A 14,678-nucleotide genomic window follows, 5' to 3' on the forward strand; every position below is an offset into this window, starting at 1 on the left:
TATAGGTGTGGTACACTGGTCAGATAACCAGTCCACCGCGATGACACTCAATACTCGCTCGCAGGCGTTTAACTAGTACTCTGTCCGTGTTCGCACCCTTCAATAAGTGTTCTGGCGCAACAGTGAACAACAATTAATTGCGAGCGACTCAATTTAGTGTGTCACTTCCATTTGCTAACGACAGTGGTGCTCTCCCAGTGAAGTACTGAGGAGAGACTTTGTTCCTCGCCCTTTGCGTACACGTGCGAGCGCACTCGCTCTCGTTACACGTTCCTGCTCCAAGAGCATCAATGGAACGGCCACTTTTTCTGGAAAAGTTGCAAGGGTACATCATTCGCTGCCTTCTCACACTCCTCTGACTCTTTGCGTCAGAAGTATTCCACCAGTCAGCGTTGCTCTTTTAAACGGGAGAATGACGTTTCGTTTAAGTCGACCAATGCGGAAATCTGTTGCAGCTCAGTTAGGTGTGTACTGTCCTCCTGTGAGAACTCTGTAACTACGCAGTCAGTTCATGAAAAAATGCGTCTTCTGGGCGCTCCCACAAAATGTAGCGGAATTTGCTTTTAAGTCGAACACAGGGGTCGTTATCCCTTCGCTCCTGTAAAAGCTGTCTTCTCTCAGGGCGGTTGATTCGGCCGAAGTAGGTATGTTGTTGACCCAGCCCTCTAAAGGGACAGTCTTCCCAGCAGGTTGGTTTCCTCTTCAGAACGAAAATTCCTGTGGCCGCCATGTTGTGTACGCCAGCCTCGACTTTTACAACCTTGGTACACACTTGCGATTTACTTATTAGATCGGCATATCGCTTACATGAATTCATACAAAACTGACTCTACCTTATCGACTTTGGGTTCAAAAGAAGCTTCTTGATGTGCACAATACGATTGTGAGGACAGAATATGTAAGAAATGAAGGTCAGGAGACCACACCACCTTACACACCGTTTTGATCCATCGTTACTACTGCCACGACGGCTGTTCGGAAAATAAGACTCGATACGTCGCGAAATGGTAACGACAACGAAAATCCGATGAAGCTTTGTACAGTTGTGTCGGGGGACGTCTAGCATGCCTGTAGATCATGTCAAGTAGCTCTTTTCATTTCTGGGCACACAGCGAGCGCTTAAAGACGCCCAGAACAATAGTGTCTCCCGCCAAGTATGGGTGGCTGCTGAGAGGTTTCGTCTGATTTCGTGCAACCTCACATAAGTCCCTGTCATGCATTTTCTCCTTCACGACAGTTCTCGACCCCTCACTGCAGGGGCATTGAGTACGCCCCTGCAGCGTTCTCGCCGGCTATTGTGGCCGAGCGGTTCTAGGCGCTTCAGTCCGGAACCGCGCTGCTGCTACGGTCGCAGGTTCGCATCCTGCCTCGAGCATGGCTGTGTGTGATGCCCTTAGGTTAGTTAGGTTTAAGTAGTTCTAAATCTAGGGGACTGATGACCTCATATGTTAAGTCCTATAGTGCTTAGTGAGATTTGAGCCACTTGCAGCGTTTTCGATGGTAGGTGCTTGATGACCCACGATAGAGCCCGGACTTGGCTCCCTCTAATTTTCGTCTCTGCTCACATGAACCGCTGGCTATGAAGACAACATTTTGGCAGAGACGACAAACTGAAGACTGTAAGTAGGCTGTTTATGTTTTCTCTATGTAAGTAGGCTGTTTATGTTTTCTTATTGGCAACGTTACGTAGCCCTCAATATGAAAATCACTGGCTGTGCTGTGTGCAGTCTGTGGCTGCTTTGCATTGTTGTAATACTCGCCATTGTAGTGTTGGGCAGCGGCAGCCGGCTGTGAACAGCGCGTAGCGTTGCGCAGTTGGAGGTGAGCCGCCAGCAGTGGTGGATGTGGGGAGAGAGATGGCGGAGTTTTGTAATTTTTCATGAACTGGTATATTTATATATGATGATATCAAGGTAAATACATTGTTTGTTCTCTATTAATATCTTTCATTTGCTAACTATCCCTATCAGTAGTTAGTGCCTTCAGTAGTTTGAATCTTTTATTTAGCTGGCAGTAGTGGCGCTCGCTGTATTGCAGTAGCTTGAGCAGCGAAGATTTTGTGAGGTAAGTGATTTGTGAAAGGTATAGTTTAATGCTAGTCAGGGCCATTCTTTTGTAGGGAATTTTGAAAGTCAGATTGCGTTGCGCTAACAAAATATTGTGTGTCAGTTTAAGCACAGTCACGTATAATTGTTCTAAGGGGACGTTTCAAGACCAGCGAAGAGAACTGGATGAAAGTACAGATCGCTGCCTTGTACGACTCGGGTGTTAGTAAGTTTGTACAAATGTCTATGTCGGACCGGCGTCAATGTAGACAAGTTGCTGGATAGTGTAGTAAACTGTTGCAAAGAAAAACATTTTTTTATTTTCACTGTCGTCCCCATTTTGCGACCGATATGATCTTACTTCCCGAATAGGCCTCGTATTTCAGAACAGCTCTTTTCTTCACTAACAATCAACGATGAGATACATGTGTCGTTTGTAAAATTATTTTCTTTCTTCTAAGCATTTCAACTAGCTTGGTTTGTTCACTTTACAGTAGCAACCCCCAATGACGTCAGTAGCAGAATACAAACCTTATTTGGAAGGATCATTCGCCGGCCGGTGTGGCCGAGTGGTTCTAGGCGCTTAAGTCTGTAATCGCGCGACCGCTACGGTCGCAGGTTCGAATCCTGCCTCGAGCATGGATGTGTGTGATGTCCTTAGTTAGTTTTATGTAGTTCTAAGTTCTAGGGGACTGATGACCTCAGATATTAAGTCCCATAGTGCTCAGAGCCATTTGAACCAAGGAACATTCTTAAGATTATTTGCAATGTTTCGAAGTTAAACTTGAACGAATGCGCTCCAAAGTATCTGATTATAATTCCTTGTCAGTTATCTGTCAACTAATGAACCTTATTCTTCGTCACTCCGAGTAAACAACAGGGCAACGCACTACAATAAATTCGTTCAAGGAGCTTACAAGTTTAAATGTTTCCCTGCGGCACCGACTTTCTGTCCTTATTCGCGCTATAGATTTTCCTTGCAACGTAGTTACCATTTGCTTAAACGAGTATCGTGCTGCGATGATTAAGACAGTGAATTTTCTGTTTATTTGTCCAACGCCGGTAAATCCTTAATTGGGAATATGATGGCAATGAAGTGAGATATTTCTTTAAAGTCAGTACCGCCATTAGACTGTTGTTTATTTACAGTGTCACATTTACACTTATATAATCATGATCTCGGCCTCAAAGAGCCATTGTCAAGTGTTTTAAGAGTTATAAATTGTCTAAGATGGCATACTGTCGTATTAAAATACACTATTAGACACATCGTGGAAGAGTCTAATAGTGTATTTTAGTACGACAGAATGCCATCTTAGGCAATTTATAATGGCACTTTCAAGCATAATCATGATTGTGTAAGTCTAAAACTGTAAATAAACAACAGTCTAATGGAGGTGCTGAAATGGTTCAAATGTCTCTAAACACTATGGGACTTAACATGTGAGGTCATCAGTCCCCTAGACTAAGAACTACGTAAAACTAACTAACCTAAGGACATAACACACATCCTTGCCCGAGGCAGGATTCGAACCTGCGACCGTAGCAGCAGCGCGGTAGCGGACTGAAGCGCCTAGAACAACTCGACCACAGTGGCCGGCGGCAGTACTGACTTTAAAGAAATATATTATGACTGTGGCCTCGCATTATGAAAAAATTATTAAATGAGATATTTGTTTCAAATCATGGTCAGGCAAACCAGACTATGGAAAGTAGAACATCTTCATCTGTATCTATAATTTGATTCTCACAGTGTGTTTCCGAACGCACTTCGGATCCAGCTACTATTGCCTTTTTGTCCCCTTAACGTTCTAGGCGCTACAGTCTGGAACCGCACGACCGCTACGGTCGCAGGTTCGAATCCTGCCTCAGGCATGGATGTGTGTGATGTCCTTAGGTTAGTTAGGTTTAAGTAGTTCTAAGTGCTAGGGGACTGATGACCTCAGCAGATAAGTCCCATAGTGCTCAGAGCCATTTGAACCATTTCTCTCGGAATTCTGACACACCATCTCTCTTGTGATGTCTGCCACCGGAGGTGGAGGAGAATCTTCTTGAAGTTATAGCGTTTTTTTTCGAATCTAATCTATCTCTTCTACTAATCCTAATTTCTGAGGTTCCCAAACTCACGAAAAATACTCAACCATTCCGCAAACATTTCTTGTAAACTCAGAGAGCTTTATCCTCGGAATGGCCAAGCAAGGGTTAACGCTGCGGGGCATAATTGTTTCCAGAACACCGGAGTATACTGCGACAAGGTCACGTCCATAGTTCAAACTACTGTTCAACCAAATGTATCTTATAATTCTGTGCAATGTGCTCCTTCAGCGTATGATAAAAGCTTTCTGTGATAAAAAATATGACGAATCGTGGTCCGTGTAAAAAGTTTCAAGACTATATTTCTCACATACAAGCGACGTCAGCGCAGTAACTACAATGGCAGCTTGAACGAACAACTCTAAACAACGGATGTGCATTCAACAGGTCAGTTATGTGTTAAATAGCGGGTGTCGTGCCGTGGTGTTTCAACGATGTTGCGTCACAAATCTCAATGGGGCCACACTTCAAAATCAGTTGCACAAGATATTCTCCACCATGTCTTGGAGAATAGAAATGTCTGTGCTAAGTTTGTCCCGGGCTCCTTGAATCCAAAACAAAAATAACGACGCGTGGATGTCTGTTGCAACGTGATTGAAACGCAAATTGTGGGCAGTTTTTCTGAAAAAAAAAATCATCCCAGCGGACGAGACTTGGGAGTAATCAATGCGAACCTACCATAAAACGACAAAGTGCAGAAATTCACATAAATGGTCAAGGCTTTGACGACACAGTCAATAGTGAAACCAATGTCACGTGCGAGTTGATCACATTCTAAAGCAGTTTCAAATAGTTGCTGGTATGCTCTTTGCGTTTTGCTCAGGTAAGGAAGGCTATATAGAATCCTGAACCATTAAAGCAATTACCTTGACGTTTTTTGGTTAATAGTGGCTCAAAATAATTGATCAAGTGAACATTTGCAAGATAGAAACGTATTTATAGAAGTTTTCGATATATTTTTTGTATATTATCAGTGCCCCCTGCTTTTGTTGCATTTCTGTCTTTTATTTTTTAATGTCATGCCTTTTGCCACTTTCACTTTTAGGTATTTATGTCTATGTAATATTACTTTTCATGTCTTAAAGATGACGCTTCGGCGTATCTAATATAGTTTATGTTATTTTATTTTTAGCGACTCTGTCGTTGAAGTAATCCTGTTGTACGCCAACCACAGGTATCCCATCCAGTAGACGTAAACTTAATTTGTTTACTCGTTTCCCGCTCTTTTGGGGCTATCTACTTGAGTTCCCCGGCTCCAGTCGCTTCCGCTGCCGCGCTCGGATGGCTTCTGGGCCGTCTGCACTACTCATTCCGTCTGTGTTGTCCAACCGGGCGCTGTGGCTGCTACTGCTACGCATGAGTTCAGTTACTTATTTATATATACTGTTATGCAAGCTTGTTTGTGTAGCCATCTTCAAACCAAGAAGGCTCTAAGCACTATGGGACTTGACATCTGAGGTCATCATTCCCCTAGAACTTAGAACTACTTAAACCTAGATAACCCAAGGACATCACACACATCCAAGCCCGAGGCAGGATTCGAACCTGCGATTGTAGCGGTCGCACGGTTCCAGACAGCGCCTAGAACCGCTCGGCCACACCGGCCGGCGTCGCCATCTTCCGCAGAAAGCGTATAAATACTTGTTTTCTAAATAAAACTGCGTTTTCCTGCTGCTACTTAATTTTTTTAATCCATACGCGTTTCGCCTTATCTTGTTCTAAGGCATCATCAGTGGGACCTACAGCAGTACATTTTTGTTAGTTTTAGATTGTTAAACATTTCGCGTCGCGATTTTTTTTGTAAAAAAGTAATTACGTACGATTTGCTGATCTGTGTTTCCTCACATCTGGTCGGGCGGTCGCACTGCCACTTTTATTACTGTCATATACGCACAGCTTTGCGTCCTAACCTTCTTCACCCTGTTCACCATGTTTCTCATTCTTTTTCGTGGTGTACTATTGCTCTTTTGCCACCTGATATAATTATTTCGCCGGACACTGCTTTTCACAACTTAGATATTGTCACTCCATTACGTGCTTCTTCCTCTTTGGCATGTTTACCTCCTTGTGGCCAACCTAACGAAGTACGAAGTATATGTTCAAGACTAACTTCTGTTCGTGTGTGTGTATGAGATAGAATGAGTGAGTGAGTGAGTGAGTGAGTGAGTGTGTGTGTGAGAGAGAGAGAGAGATTTTTTGTTATTTTTCTTTATCTTTATTTTTTTGTGGTTTCAATTGTATGGTGTTTCATTAGCTGTTGGCGAGTGGTTGAAAATTTTGGTGCCAGCTGATTTGACTTTTAGTTTCAATATTCTGTGAAGGGGTTCATGGATAGGTGAGTGTAAAGATGTTGGGTGATATTATTATTCTTATATTGGACAGTATTATTATATTAATCCTCTTTGGGAGCTTTATTCTGTTATTTTATCAATTAGTGTAAATAATGAATTGCCTGGCATGTATACTTGGTCATTCAACAAGATTTTCCTTTCTGCTTTGGTTTTATGTATGTCGTGCTTTTCTTGCAGGGTTAGCAGGTGTTTTTTTATTTCTGATTCTAATTATTTTCATGTCCTCTTTTCTAGTGGTTGGTTTGTGGTCATGTTCTCTTAGGTGTTCTGCAAATGTGGAGTGATTTGTCCCATATTTACACACTCTCATGTGTTCTTTTTATCGGATATCAAATGTTCTACCTGTGTGTCCCATGTATCTGCCTTCACAAGTGTTACGCTGTTGATATTACCTGCTTTCTGGTATATGTGTCTGTTTTTTTTCAGTTTCGGGGTACATTTTTGTGTAGAATTGTCTGTTGTGTTTTTGCTATGTTTACTCCCTGTTTTTTTGAAAGTGTTGGTGATTTTAGGGGTGACTTTGTGTTTTATGTCATTGTGTACCATCTTGTGTTTTCTTTCATCTTTTTCTGATTATCTTGTCTAGTTGTCATGGGACTGCCTGTTTGTGTTTGGTTCTTTTGTGTTGTTGTCTGTGGTTTGGTGATTTCTGCTTTTATTTTACTTGTAATTTTGTTGTTTACTTTTGTGACTGTGTTATTATTGTAACCATTATTTTGTGCTATCTGCATTATTATGCTATCTGCATTATTATGTCCAAATCAGTTGGAACCAAAATTTTCAACTACTCGCCAGCAGCTATTACAACACCATACAATTCAAGCCACAAAAATAATCGTCTCTCTCTCTCTCTCTCTCTCTCTCTCTCTCTCACACACACACACACACACACACACACACACACACACACACACACACATAGAAGTTAGTCTTCAACATATACTTCGTACTTTGTTAGGTTGGCAACAAGCAGGTAAACATGCCAAAGAGGAGGAAACACGTAATTAACTCACAATATTTACGTTGTGAAACGCAGTTCTCGGCGAAATAGTTATATCAAGTGGCAAAAGAACAATAATACACCATGAAAAGGAATGAGAAACATGGTGAACAGGGTGAAGAAGGTCAGAACGCAAAGTTGTGCATATATGGGAGTAATAAAAACAGATCAGAAAATCGTTAAGTAAATACTTTTTCACAAAAAAATCGCGACGTGAACTGTGTAATCATCCAAAACTAACAAATAGGTACTGTTGTAGACCCCACTGATGATTCCTTAGAACAAGATAAGGCGAAACGCGTATGGAATACATGAAGTAGCAACAGGAAAAGGCAGTTTTATTTACAAAACTACTATTAGTGTTTCTGTTCCAGTTCCATGCGTTTGTTTGACGTGGGGCGATTGACTGACCCGAACGCCACACATTTCTGTTGCCACAGTTAGGTGAGTACACCACTCGTCACAACTGTAGCTTTCGTTTTGGCATGTCATGCTCACAGACTTTGTATGCTAGTAGCCCCTCGTCTTGTTCGTAGGTGGTGGCATTTGAATATGAAGCTTGATGCTTCGAAACCGGTCGTGTAATAAATTAAGAAGTTACTGACAAATGAATCGGATTCTTATTCTATAGATAACCCAGGCTCGAAACGTTTTGTATTGACGGTTCCAGGGACTTAAATATACTCATTGGAGATAATGTCTGTCACTTTCGTAAACACAACAGAGTACAGTGAAGCGCTGTAGATTGAGTAGGGCTAGTGTTTGGCGGCGACCGGACCTCCCCACTGACGTAATATGTACGTAACAGTTACTTGTATGGACCCATAGTAACAGATGGGTCGACGAGGTAATGTGGCTCAATGTAAGAATGGAGCTATCTTGTTCGGATATGCCTACTACCAAAGTACGAGTGAAGTTGTCCAATTTGTTGCCGCATCAACGTGGACTGCCGAACGTGTCTATATGTAATGCTCTACTACTCGTGGCCGTGTAACACAGCATATGATTAGTGGTCTTAAATGGATCCTCACCGAGACGACTAACGCCTTGTTGATGGCAACCGGTTTCAAACCAGGCAGGAATGTTTAGTTTTAGAAAATGAAGGTCCACCTCTAACAGTTTCTGAACGGAACTGCGAAAGTAACTGCATGCATTGGACATCAGGAGTAGGGTACTTCGTTAAAGCACATTCTTCAGACAGGAACACAAAAAATCGTGTCTTCAACTGACGAAAAAATACAGAAATTATCCAGCAGCTGTCTGGATTAAAAACGGTGTAAGAAAAGAATGTAATCTTTCGCCCCTACTGTTTGATCTGTACGTCGAAGATGCAGTGACAGAAATGAGGTTGAGAAGTAGCATTAAGATTCAAGGTGAAATGATATCAATGTAAGATTCGCCGATGGCATTGGTATCCTCAGTGAAAGTCAAGAAGAATTGCAGGAGCTGTCGAATGGAATAAACAGTTTTAATGAGTACAGAATACTGACTGTCAGTCAACCGAAGGAAGACTAAAGTCGTCAGAAGCAGCAGAAATGTGAGAATATTAACATCTTAATTGTTTGTATGGAAGCATTCAATACTTGTACTAATATTTTCGGAGAATACCGAACTAAAAATTGGTGAAAAACAGTTTAGATAACAATGGTTATTTTATTTCAAAATGACAGGTTTCGGCCTAGTCTTAGGGCATCTTCAGAACAGCGCCATCAGCTCGAGCTGACGATGTCTAGAACAGTCAGTAGACTTCGGTCGCGGAAACTGCTGGTCGGTCATCATCATCAGTTAACTGCTATATTAGCAGGTCCTTTGCCTCTCCATTTTCTGCAATCCATTGCGTCCTTCTTAAGGCTGCTGTATGTTGTACCGTCCATCATGTCATCCAGTATCTGGAATCTCTTCCTTCCTCGCTTCCTTTTCCCTTCTACATAACCTTCTAAAACTGTTTTTATCAGTCCGTCATTCTTTCTTAATATATGCCCAATCCAATTTCTTTTTCTTGTCTTTATTACATCTAGTAACTGTCTTTTCTCTCCCATTCTTCTCAGTACCTCTTCATTTTTTACTCTGTCCATCCAACTTATTCTTTCCATCTTCCGCCATGTCCAGATCTCAAAAGCCTCCAGCCTTTCTCTGTCTTTTTTCCTCATAGTCCATGACTCAGCGCCATACGGAAGAACACTCCGTACAAGACATTTTATGAGTCTCTTTCTGAGTTCTCTGTCCAGACCGCTGCAGAAGATTCTCCTTTTCTTATAAAACGCCTCTTTTGCCATTTCTATCCTTATTTTAATTTCTATGGTGCACTTCCAGTCGGTGTCTATCCTGCTTCCAAGATACTTAAAATGTTCAACCTATTCTAGTGTTTCACCATTCAGCACAATTTTTATTTCCTTATTTCCTCCTATTGCCAATACTTTTGTTTTATTTGTGTTAATTTTCATTCCATATTTTTTTCCGTTAGTTGCAATGGTGTCCACCAAATCCTGTAATTCTTTTTCCCCTGTGGCTACAAGGACCATGTCATCAGCAAATCTCAAGCACCCTACTCTTCTTCCTCCAATTTCTACTCCTTTGTCATCTGGTCGGTAGGTAGATGAAAAAGCAATTCTGGTATCTAGGCGGTAACATAACCCATGACGGAGGGAATGAGGATGACATAAAAGGCAGACTACAAATGGCAAAAAGGGCTTTCCTGGCCAAGAGAAGTCTACTAGTATCAAACACAGGTCTGAATTTGAGGAAGAAACTTCTGGAAATGTACGTTTGGGTGCACAGCATTGTATGGCAGTGAGACATGGACTATGGGAAAACCGCCAACAGAAGACAACAGAATCATTTGAGGTGTGAACTGATAAGGTCAGGTATGACGAGTTTCTCCGCAGAATCGTTGAGGAAACGAATATATGGAAAACACTGCCAAAAAGAAGGGACAAGATAAGGCAGGATAATAGGATATCTGTTAAGACATCAGGGAACAAATTCCGTGGTTCAAGAGGGAGTTGTAGAGGGTAAAAACCGTAGAGGAAGACAGAAATTGTAATAATACATCCATCAAATACTTTAGGAAACAGGTTGCAATGCTACTCTGAGATAAAAGGATTGGCACAGGAGAGGAATTTCTGGCGGGCCGCATGAAAGCAACCAGAACACTGATGCGTGAAAAAGAAAATGAAATAAAAGGAAGGAAAGAGCTGGCTGATGGCGTGTTATGTAGTCCGTCATAAGTCATGATTTTAGATCGTTTCAAGTGATGTGAAATGTCCAGTGCCACGATAGTCCAATGATTCGTTTAACGCGCAATGCGTGGAGGGTGCAGCTGAAACCATAGGTGAAGTGCCATAAAATGGAATTCTCGTGTGTCTAGGGCTTCCCGGAAAGGAGACCTTTCGACTGGTGCAAGTCTTTCGAGTTGACGCCACTTCGGCAACTTGCATGTCGATGGTGATGAAATAATGATGAGAAGTACAACACAACACCCAGTCCCTGAGCAGAGAAAATCTCCGACCGAGCCGGGAATCGAACCTGGGCCGTTAGGTATGACATTCCGTCGCGCTGCCCACTCATGTACCAGGGGCGGACGATGTGCCATGATTGGGACCCCTCATTCAGCTTCATTTATTTCAACATTACTGGTGACAAAAACCATTTTTCTCAACACTTTCATGATGACTATCCTGCAGACACGCTATCCAAGTCGAGAACAGCTGTCTTCACAGGGCTGGCCACATTGTTTGTGGTTTGACGAACACCCAGGCTCGTTAAATCACCCGATCGTAAACGCACAGAAAATGTCTCTCTGTATTTGGAACAGTGTACGGAACGAAGCACTCATCTCTCCCGCAGTTTGGTAATTTTACAGCATCTGAGCAATGACTGGCTTCAGCCAGAAATGGCATACCTGAAGAAAACTTCCTAAAGTCAAGCTCCCACAAATATTTCTTTATTTATAAACAATCGGTTTCGACAGGCTTTTCATTATCTTCAGGTCTTCAAAATGTAATATCCTAGAGTTGTACCTCACGCCCTGTTATGATGCATATAAAATGTAGCACATAATATATGACAATTTCGCATGAGGAACAACTCAAAATGAATGTATTCCATAACATAAATTTTTGAAGACCTTAAGATGACAGCACAGTCCGTCGAAACCAGATGTCCGTAAATGAAGATATTAGCTGTAGCAAGGTTTTTACCCAGCAAAGCAGATCGCTTTTCCTGATTAGTCAGCATGAGAAAATTAATTACCTGAAGATGGTTGAGGACTCGCTTTCTCGCTGAATTGCGACCGCTATGTACGCTACAATCTGGAGAACATGGTACTGGTGTGATATCTCCCAGGCTGTGAAAAAATTGTTTGTGTGGAGTGCTTACTACGATCACGACAGATATACTGAAATGAGAAGGCAAGTAGGAGCTGTTCTACTTCTTGCCAAGAGATGGAAGCTACACTACTGGCCATTAAAATTGCTACATCACGAAGATGATGTGCTACAAACGCGAAATTTATGTGACAGGAAGAAGATGCTGTGATGTGCAAATGATTAGCTTTCCAGAGCATTCACACAAGGTTGGCGCCAGGGGCGACACCTACAACGTGCTGACACGAGGAAAGTTTCCAACCGATTTCTCATACACAAACAGCAGTTGACCGGCGTTGCCTGCTGAAAGGTTGTTCTCATGCCTCTTGTAAGGAGGAGAAATGCTTACCATCACGTTTCCGACTTTGATGAAGGTTGGATTGGAGCCTATCGTGATTGCGGTTTGTCGTATCGCGACACTGCTGCTCGCGTCGGTCGAGATACAATGACTGTTAACAGAACATGGAGTCGGTGGGTTCAGAAGGTTAATACGGGACGCCGTGCTGGATCCCTACGGCCTCGTATCACTAGCAGCCGAGATGACAGGCATCTTATCCGCATGGCTGTAGCGGATCGTGCAGCCACGTTTCGATCCCTGAGTCAACAGATGGGGACGTTTGCAAGACAACATCCCTCTGCACGAGCAGTTCGACGACGTTCGCAGCAGCATGGACTATCAGCTCTGAGACTATGGCTGCGGTTACCCTTGACGCTGCATCACAGACAGGAGCGCCTGCGATGGTGTACTCAACGACGAACCTGGGTGCACGAATGGCAAAACGTCATTTTTTCGGATGAATCCAAGTTCTGTTTACAGCATCATGATGGTCGCATCCGTGTTTGGGACATCGCGGTGAACGCACATTGGAAGCGTGTGTCCGTCATCGCCATACTGGCGTATCACCCGGCGTGATGGTATGGGTTGCCATTGGTTAAACGTCTCGGTCACCTCTTGTTCGCACTGACGGCTCCACCCTTCATTCGATCCCTGCGAACCCTACATTTCAGCAGGATAATGCACGACCGCATGTTGCAGATCCTGTACGGGTCTTTCTGGATACAGAAAATGTTCGACTGCTGCCCTGGTCAGCACATTCTGCAGATCTCTCACGAATTGAAAATGTCTGGTCAATGGTGGCTCAGCAACTGGCTCGTCACAATACGCCAGTCAGTACTCTTGATGAACTGCATGGGCAGCTGTACCTGTACACGCCATCGAAGGTCTGTTTGACTCAATGCCCAGGCGTATCAAGGCCGTTATTACGACCAGAGGAGGTTTTTCTTGGTACTGATTTCTCAGGATCTATGCACCCAAATTGCGTGAAAATGTAATCACATATCAGTTGTAGTATAACATATTTCTCCAATGAATACCCGTTTATCATCTGGTTTTCTTCTTGGTGTAGCAATTTTAGTGGCCAGTAGTGTATGTCTGTTGGCGTAGATAAGGGTGTTGGCAGTGAATAGTAAAAACAGACCTCATTAATGACAGCTTGGAAGCTGTTACTCATTGACTCTATACATTCTGAATACGCATTCACGTCATAAGCTCCAGGAAAAGCGGAGATGAGTGTGACACAGAGTAGTAGCGCTATGGCAGGTACAGAAGTTGAAAACAAGCTGTGCGAGGTGAGGGCGAGCGTACCAGCTGTTGATGCGCGGGATGTGGAGGTCCGCGGAGGGCGTGGTCGTCTCCTGCTCGTCCTCCTCGTAGCCGGCCTCGTCCTCCACGTCTTCGTCCTCGTCATCAGTGTCGGGCACTCCGCGGTACTCGCGCATCCGCGGATGCGACACCACTGCAGTTTCGGCCGTGCCCACCTGAAAAACAAAATGTAATTTAAAGTCTCGCTAACATTTACTAGCATTTTACCTAATTATAACTTTCAGTCATTTCGTAACGTTACCATGATCATCTTACTCTCAAATGAATTACGAAAAATATGAGATCAAACGCTGAAATCGAGTATAAGGATGTTCATATGAAGCCTCACTGATTCTCAAATACAGTTAAAAAAAAAGAAAACTGACACAGAGATACAAAGATGCTGTTTGACCACGATAACTTGGCGATTTCGCAGGTGCTGCCAGAAGCACAGAAAGTCTTCCCTACTTGAAACGTATTGCCGTGCGGGATTTTCCGACCGGTCTGTGGCGCTGCAGTCATGGACTGTGCGGCTGGTCCCGGCGGAGGTTCGAGTCCTCCCTCGGATATGGGTGTGTGTGTTACTCCTTAGGATAATTTAGGTTAAGTAGTGTGTAAGCTTAGGGACTGATGACCTTAGCAGTTAAGACCCATAACCTTTCACACACATTTTTTTAGAACGTATTTGTTTGTCTACGAGCGCTGCCAACGTCAAGCTGCCTCTAGATGCGAAGTATGGCGAAAGGATTGTGTTCACTAGCAAGTAACTTCTGTAAGCACTAGGTGAGATGTTTCCATTAGAACAGAAACTTACTCAAGTTTACTTCTTCAAGTCACAGGGGAAAGTTTAATTCAGGAACTTGCTGCAAATACTTGTGGCAGAAGTGCTGTTGTTTTTAAAATCCAGAGCAGTCGCCACTGTTATTGCATTATTATAACTGAATAAAAAATAGTGACGTAACACAAAAATAAAGGAATAGGAAAAATGGTAGAGGGGCACATATTCATGTTATCCAGAAACACTATTCAGTTAACTGTAATCAGGCGAATTACCTGGATAAAAACTTTGAGGTTGTCGTACGTAAATTTCCAACATCTCTAGTCTATTGTGCAGTCAAATATTCGATAATAGGAAATAAAAATGCAGCTCGGTATCTCACCAAGAGACTGCCTTCTAATTAC

The 14,678-nt window shown here is 42.9% G+C and overlaps 1 protein-coding gene across 1 annotated transcript in view; it reads right to left on the reverse strand.

Annotated features, from left to right (window-relative positions):
- The window catches only part of LOC124620260 (leucine-rich repeat-containing protein 24-like), a gene marked incomplete at its 5' end in the record, with an annotated part of 317,927 nt that overhangs the window by 186,632 nt on the left and 116,617 nt on the right, over positions 1–14,678 (reverse strand). Inside the window, one exon of the mRNA XM_047146927.1 lies at positions 13,500–13,672. Within this exon, the coding sequence (XP_047002883.1) occupies positions 13,500–13,672 (173 nt within the window). The remainder of the gene's footprint in view (positions 1–13,499; positions 13,673–14,678) is intronic.

Source organism: Schistocerca americana, chromosome 6 (genome assembly GCF_021461395.2).
Source record: "Schistocerca americana isolate TAMUIC-IGC-003095 chromosome 6, iqSchAmer2.1, whole genome shotgun sequence".
NCBI classification, from domain to species: Eukaryota; Metazoa; Arthropoda; class Insecta; order Orthoptera; family Acrididae; genus Schistocerca; species Schistocerca americana.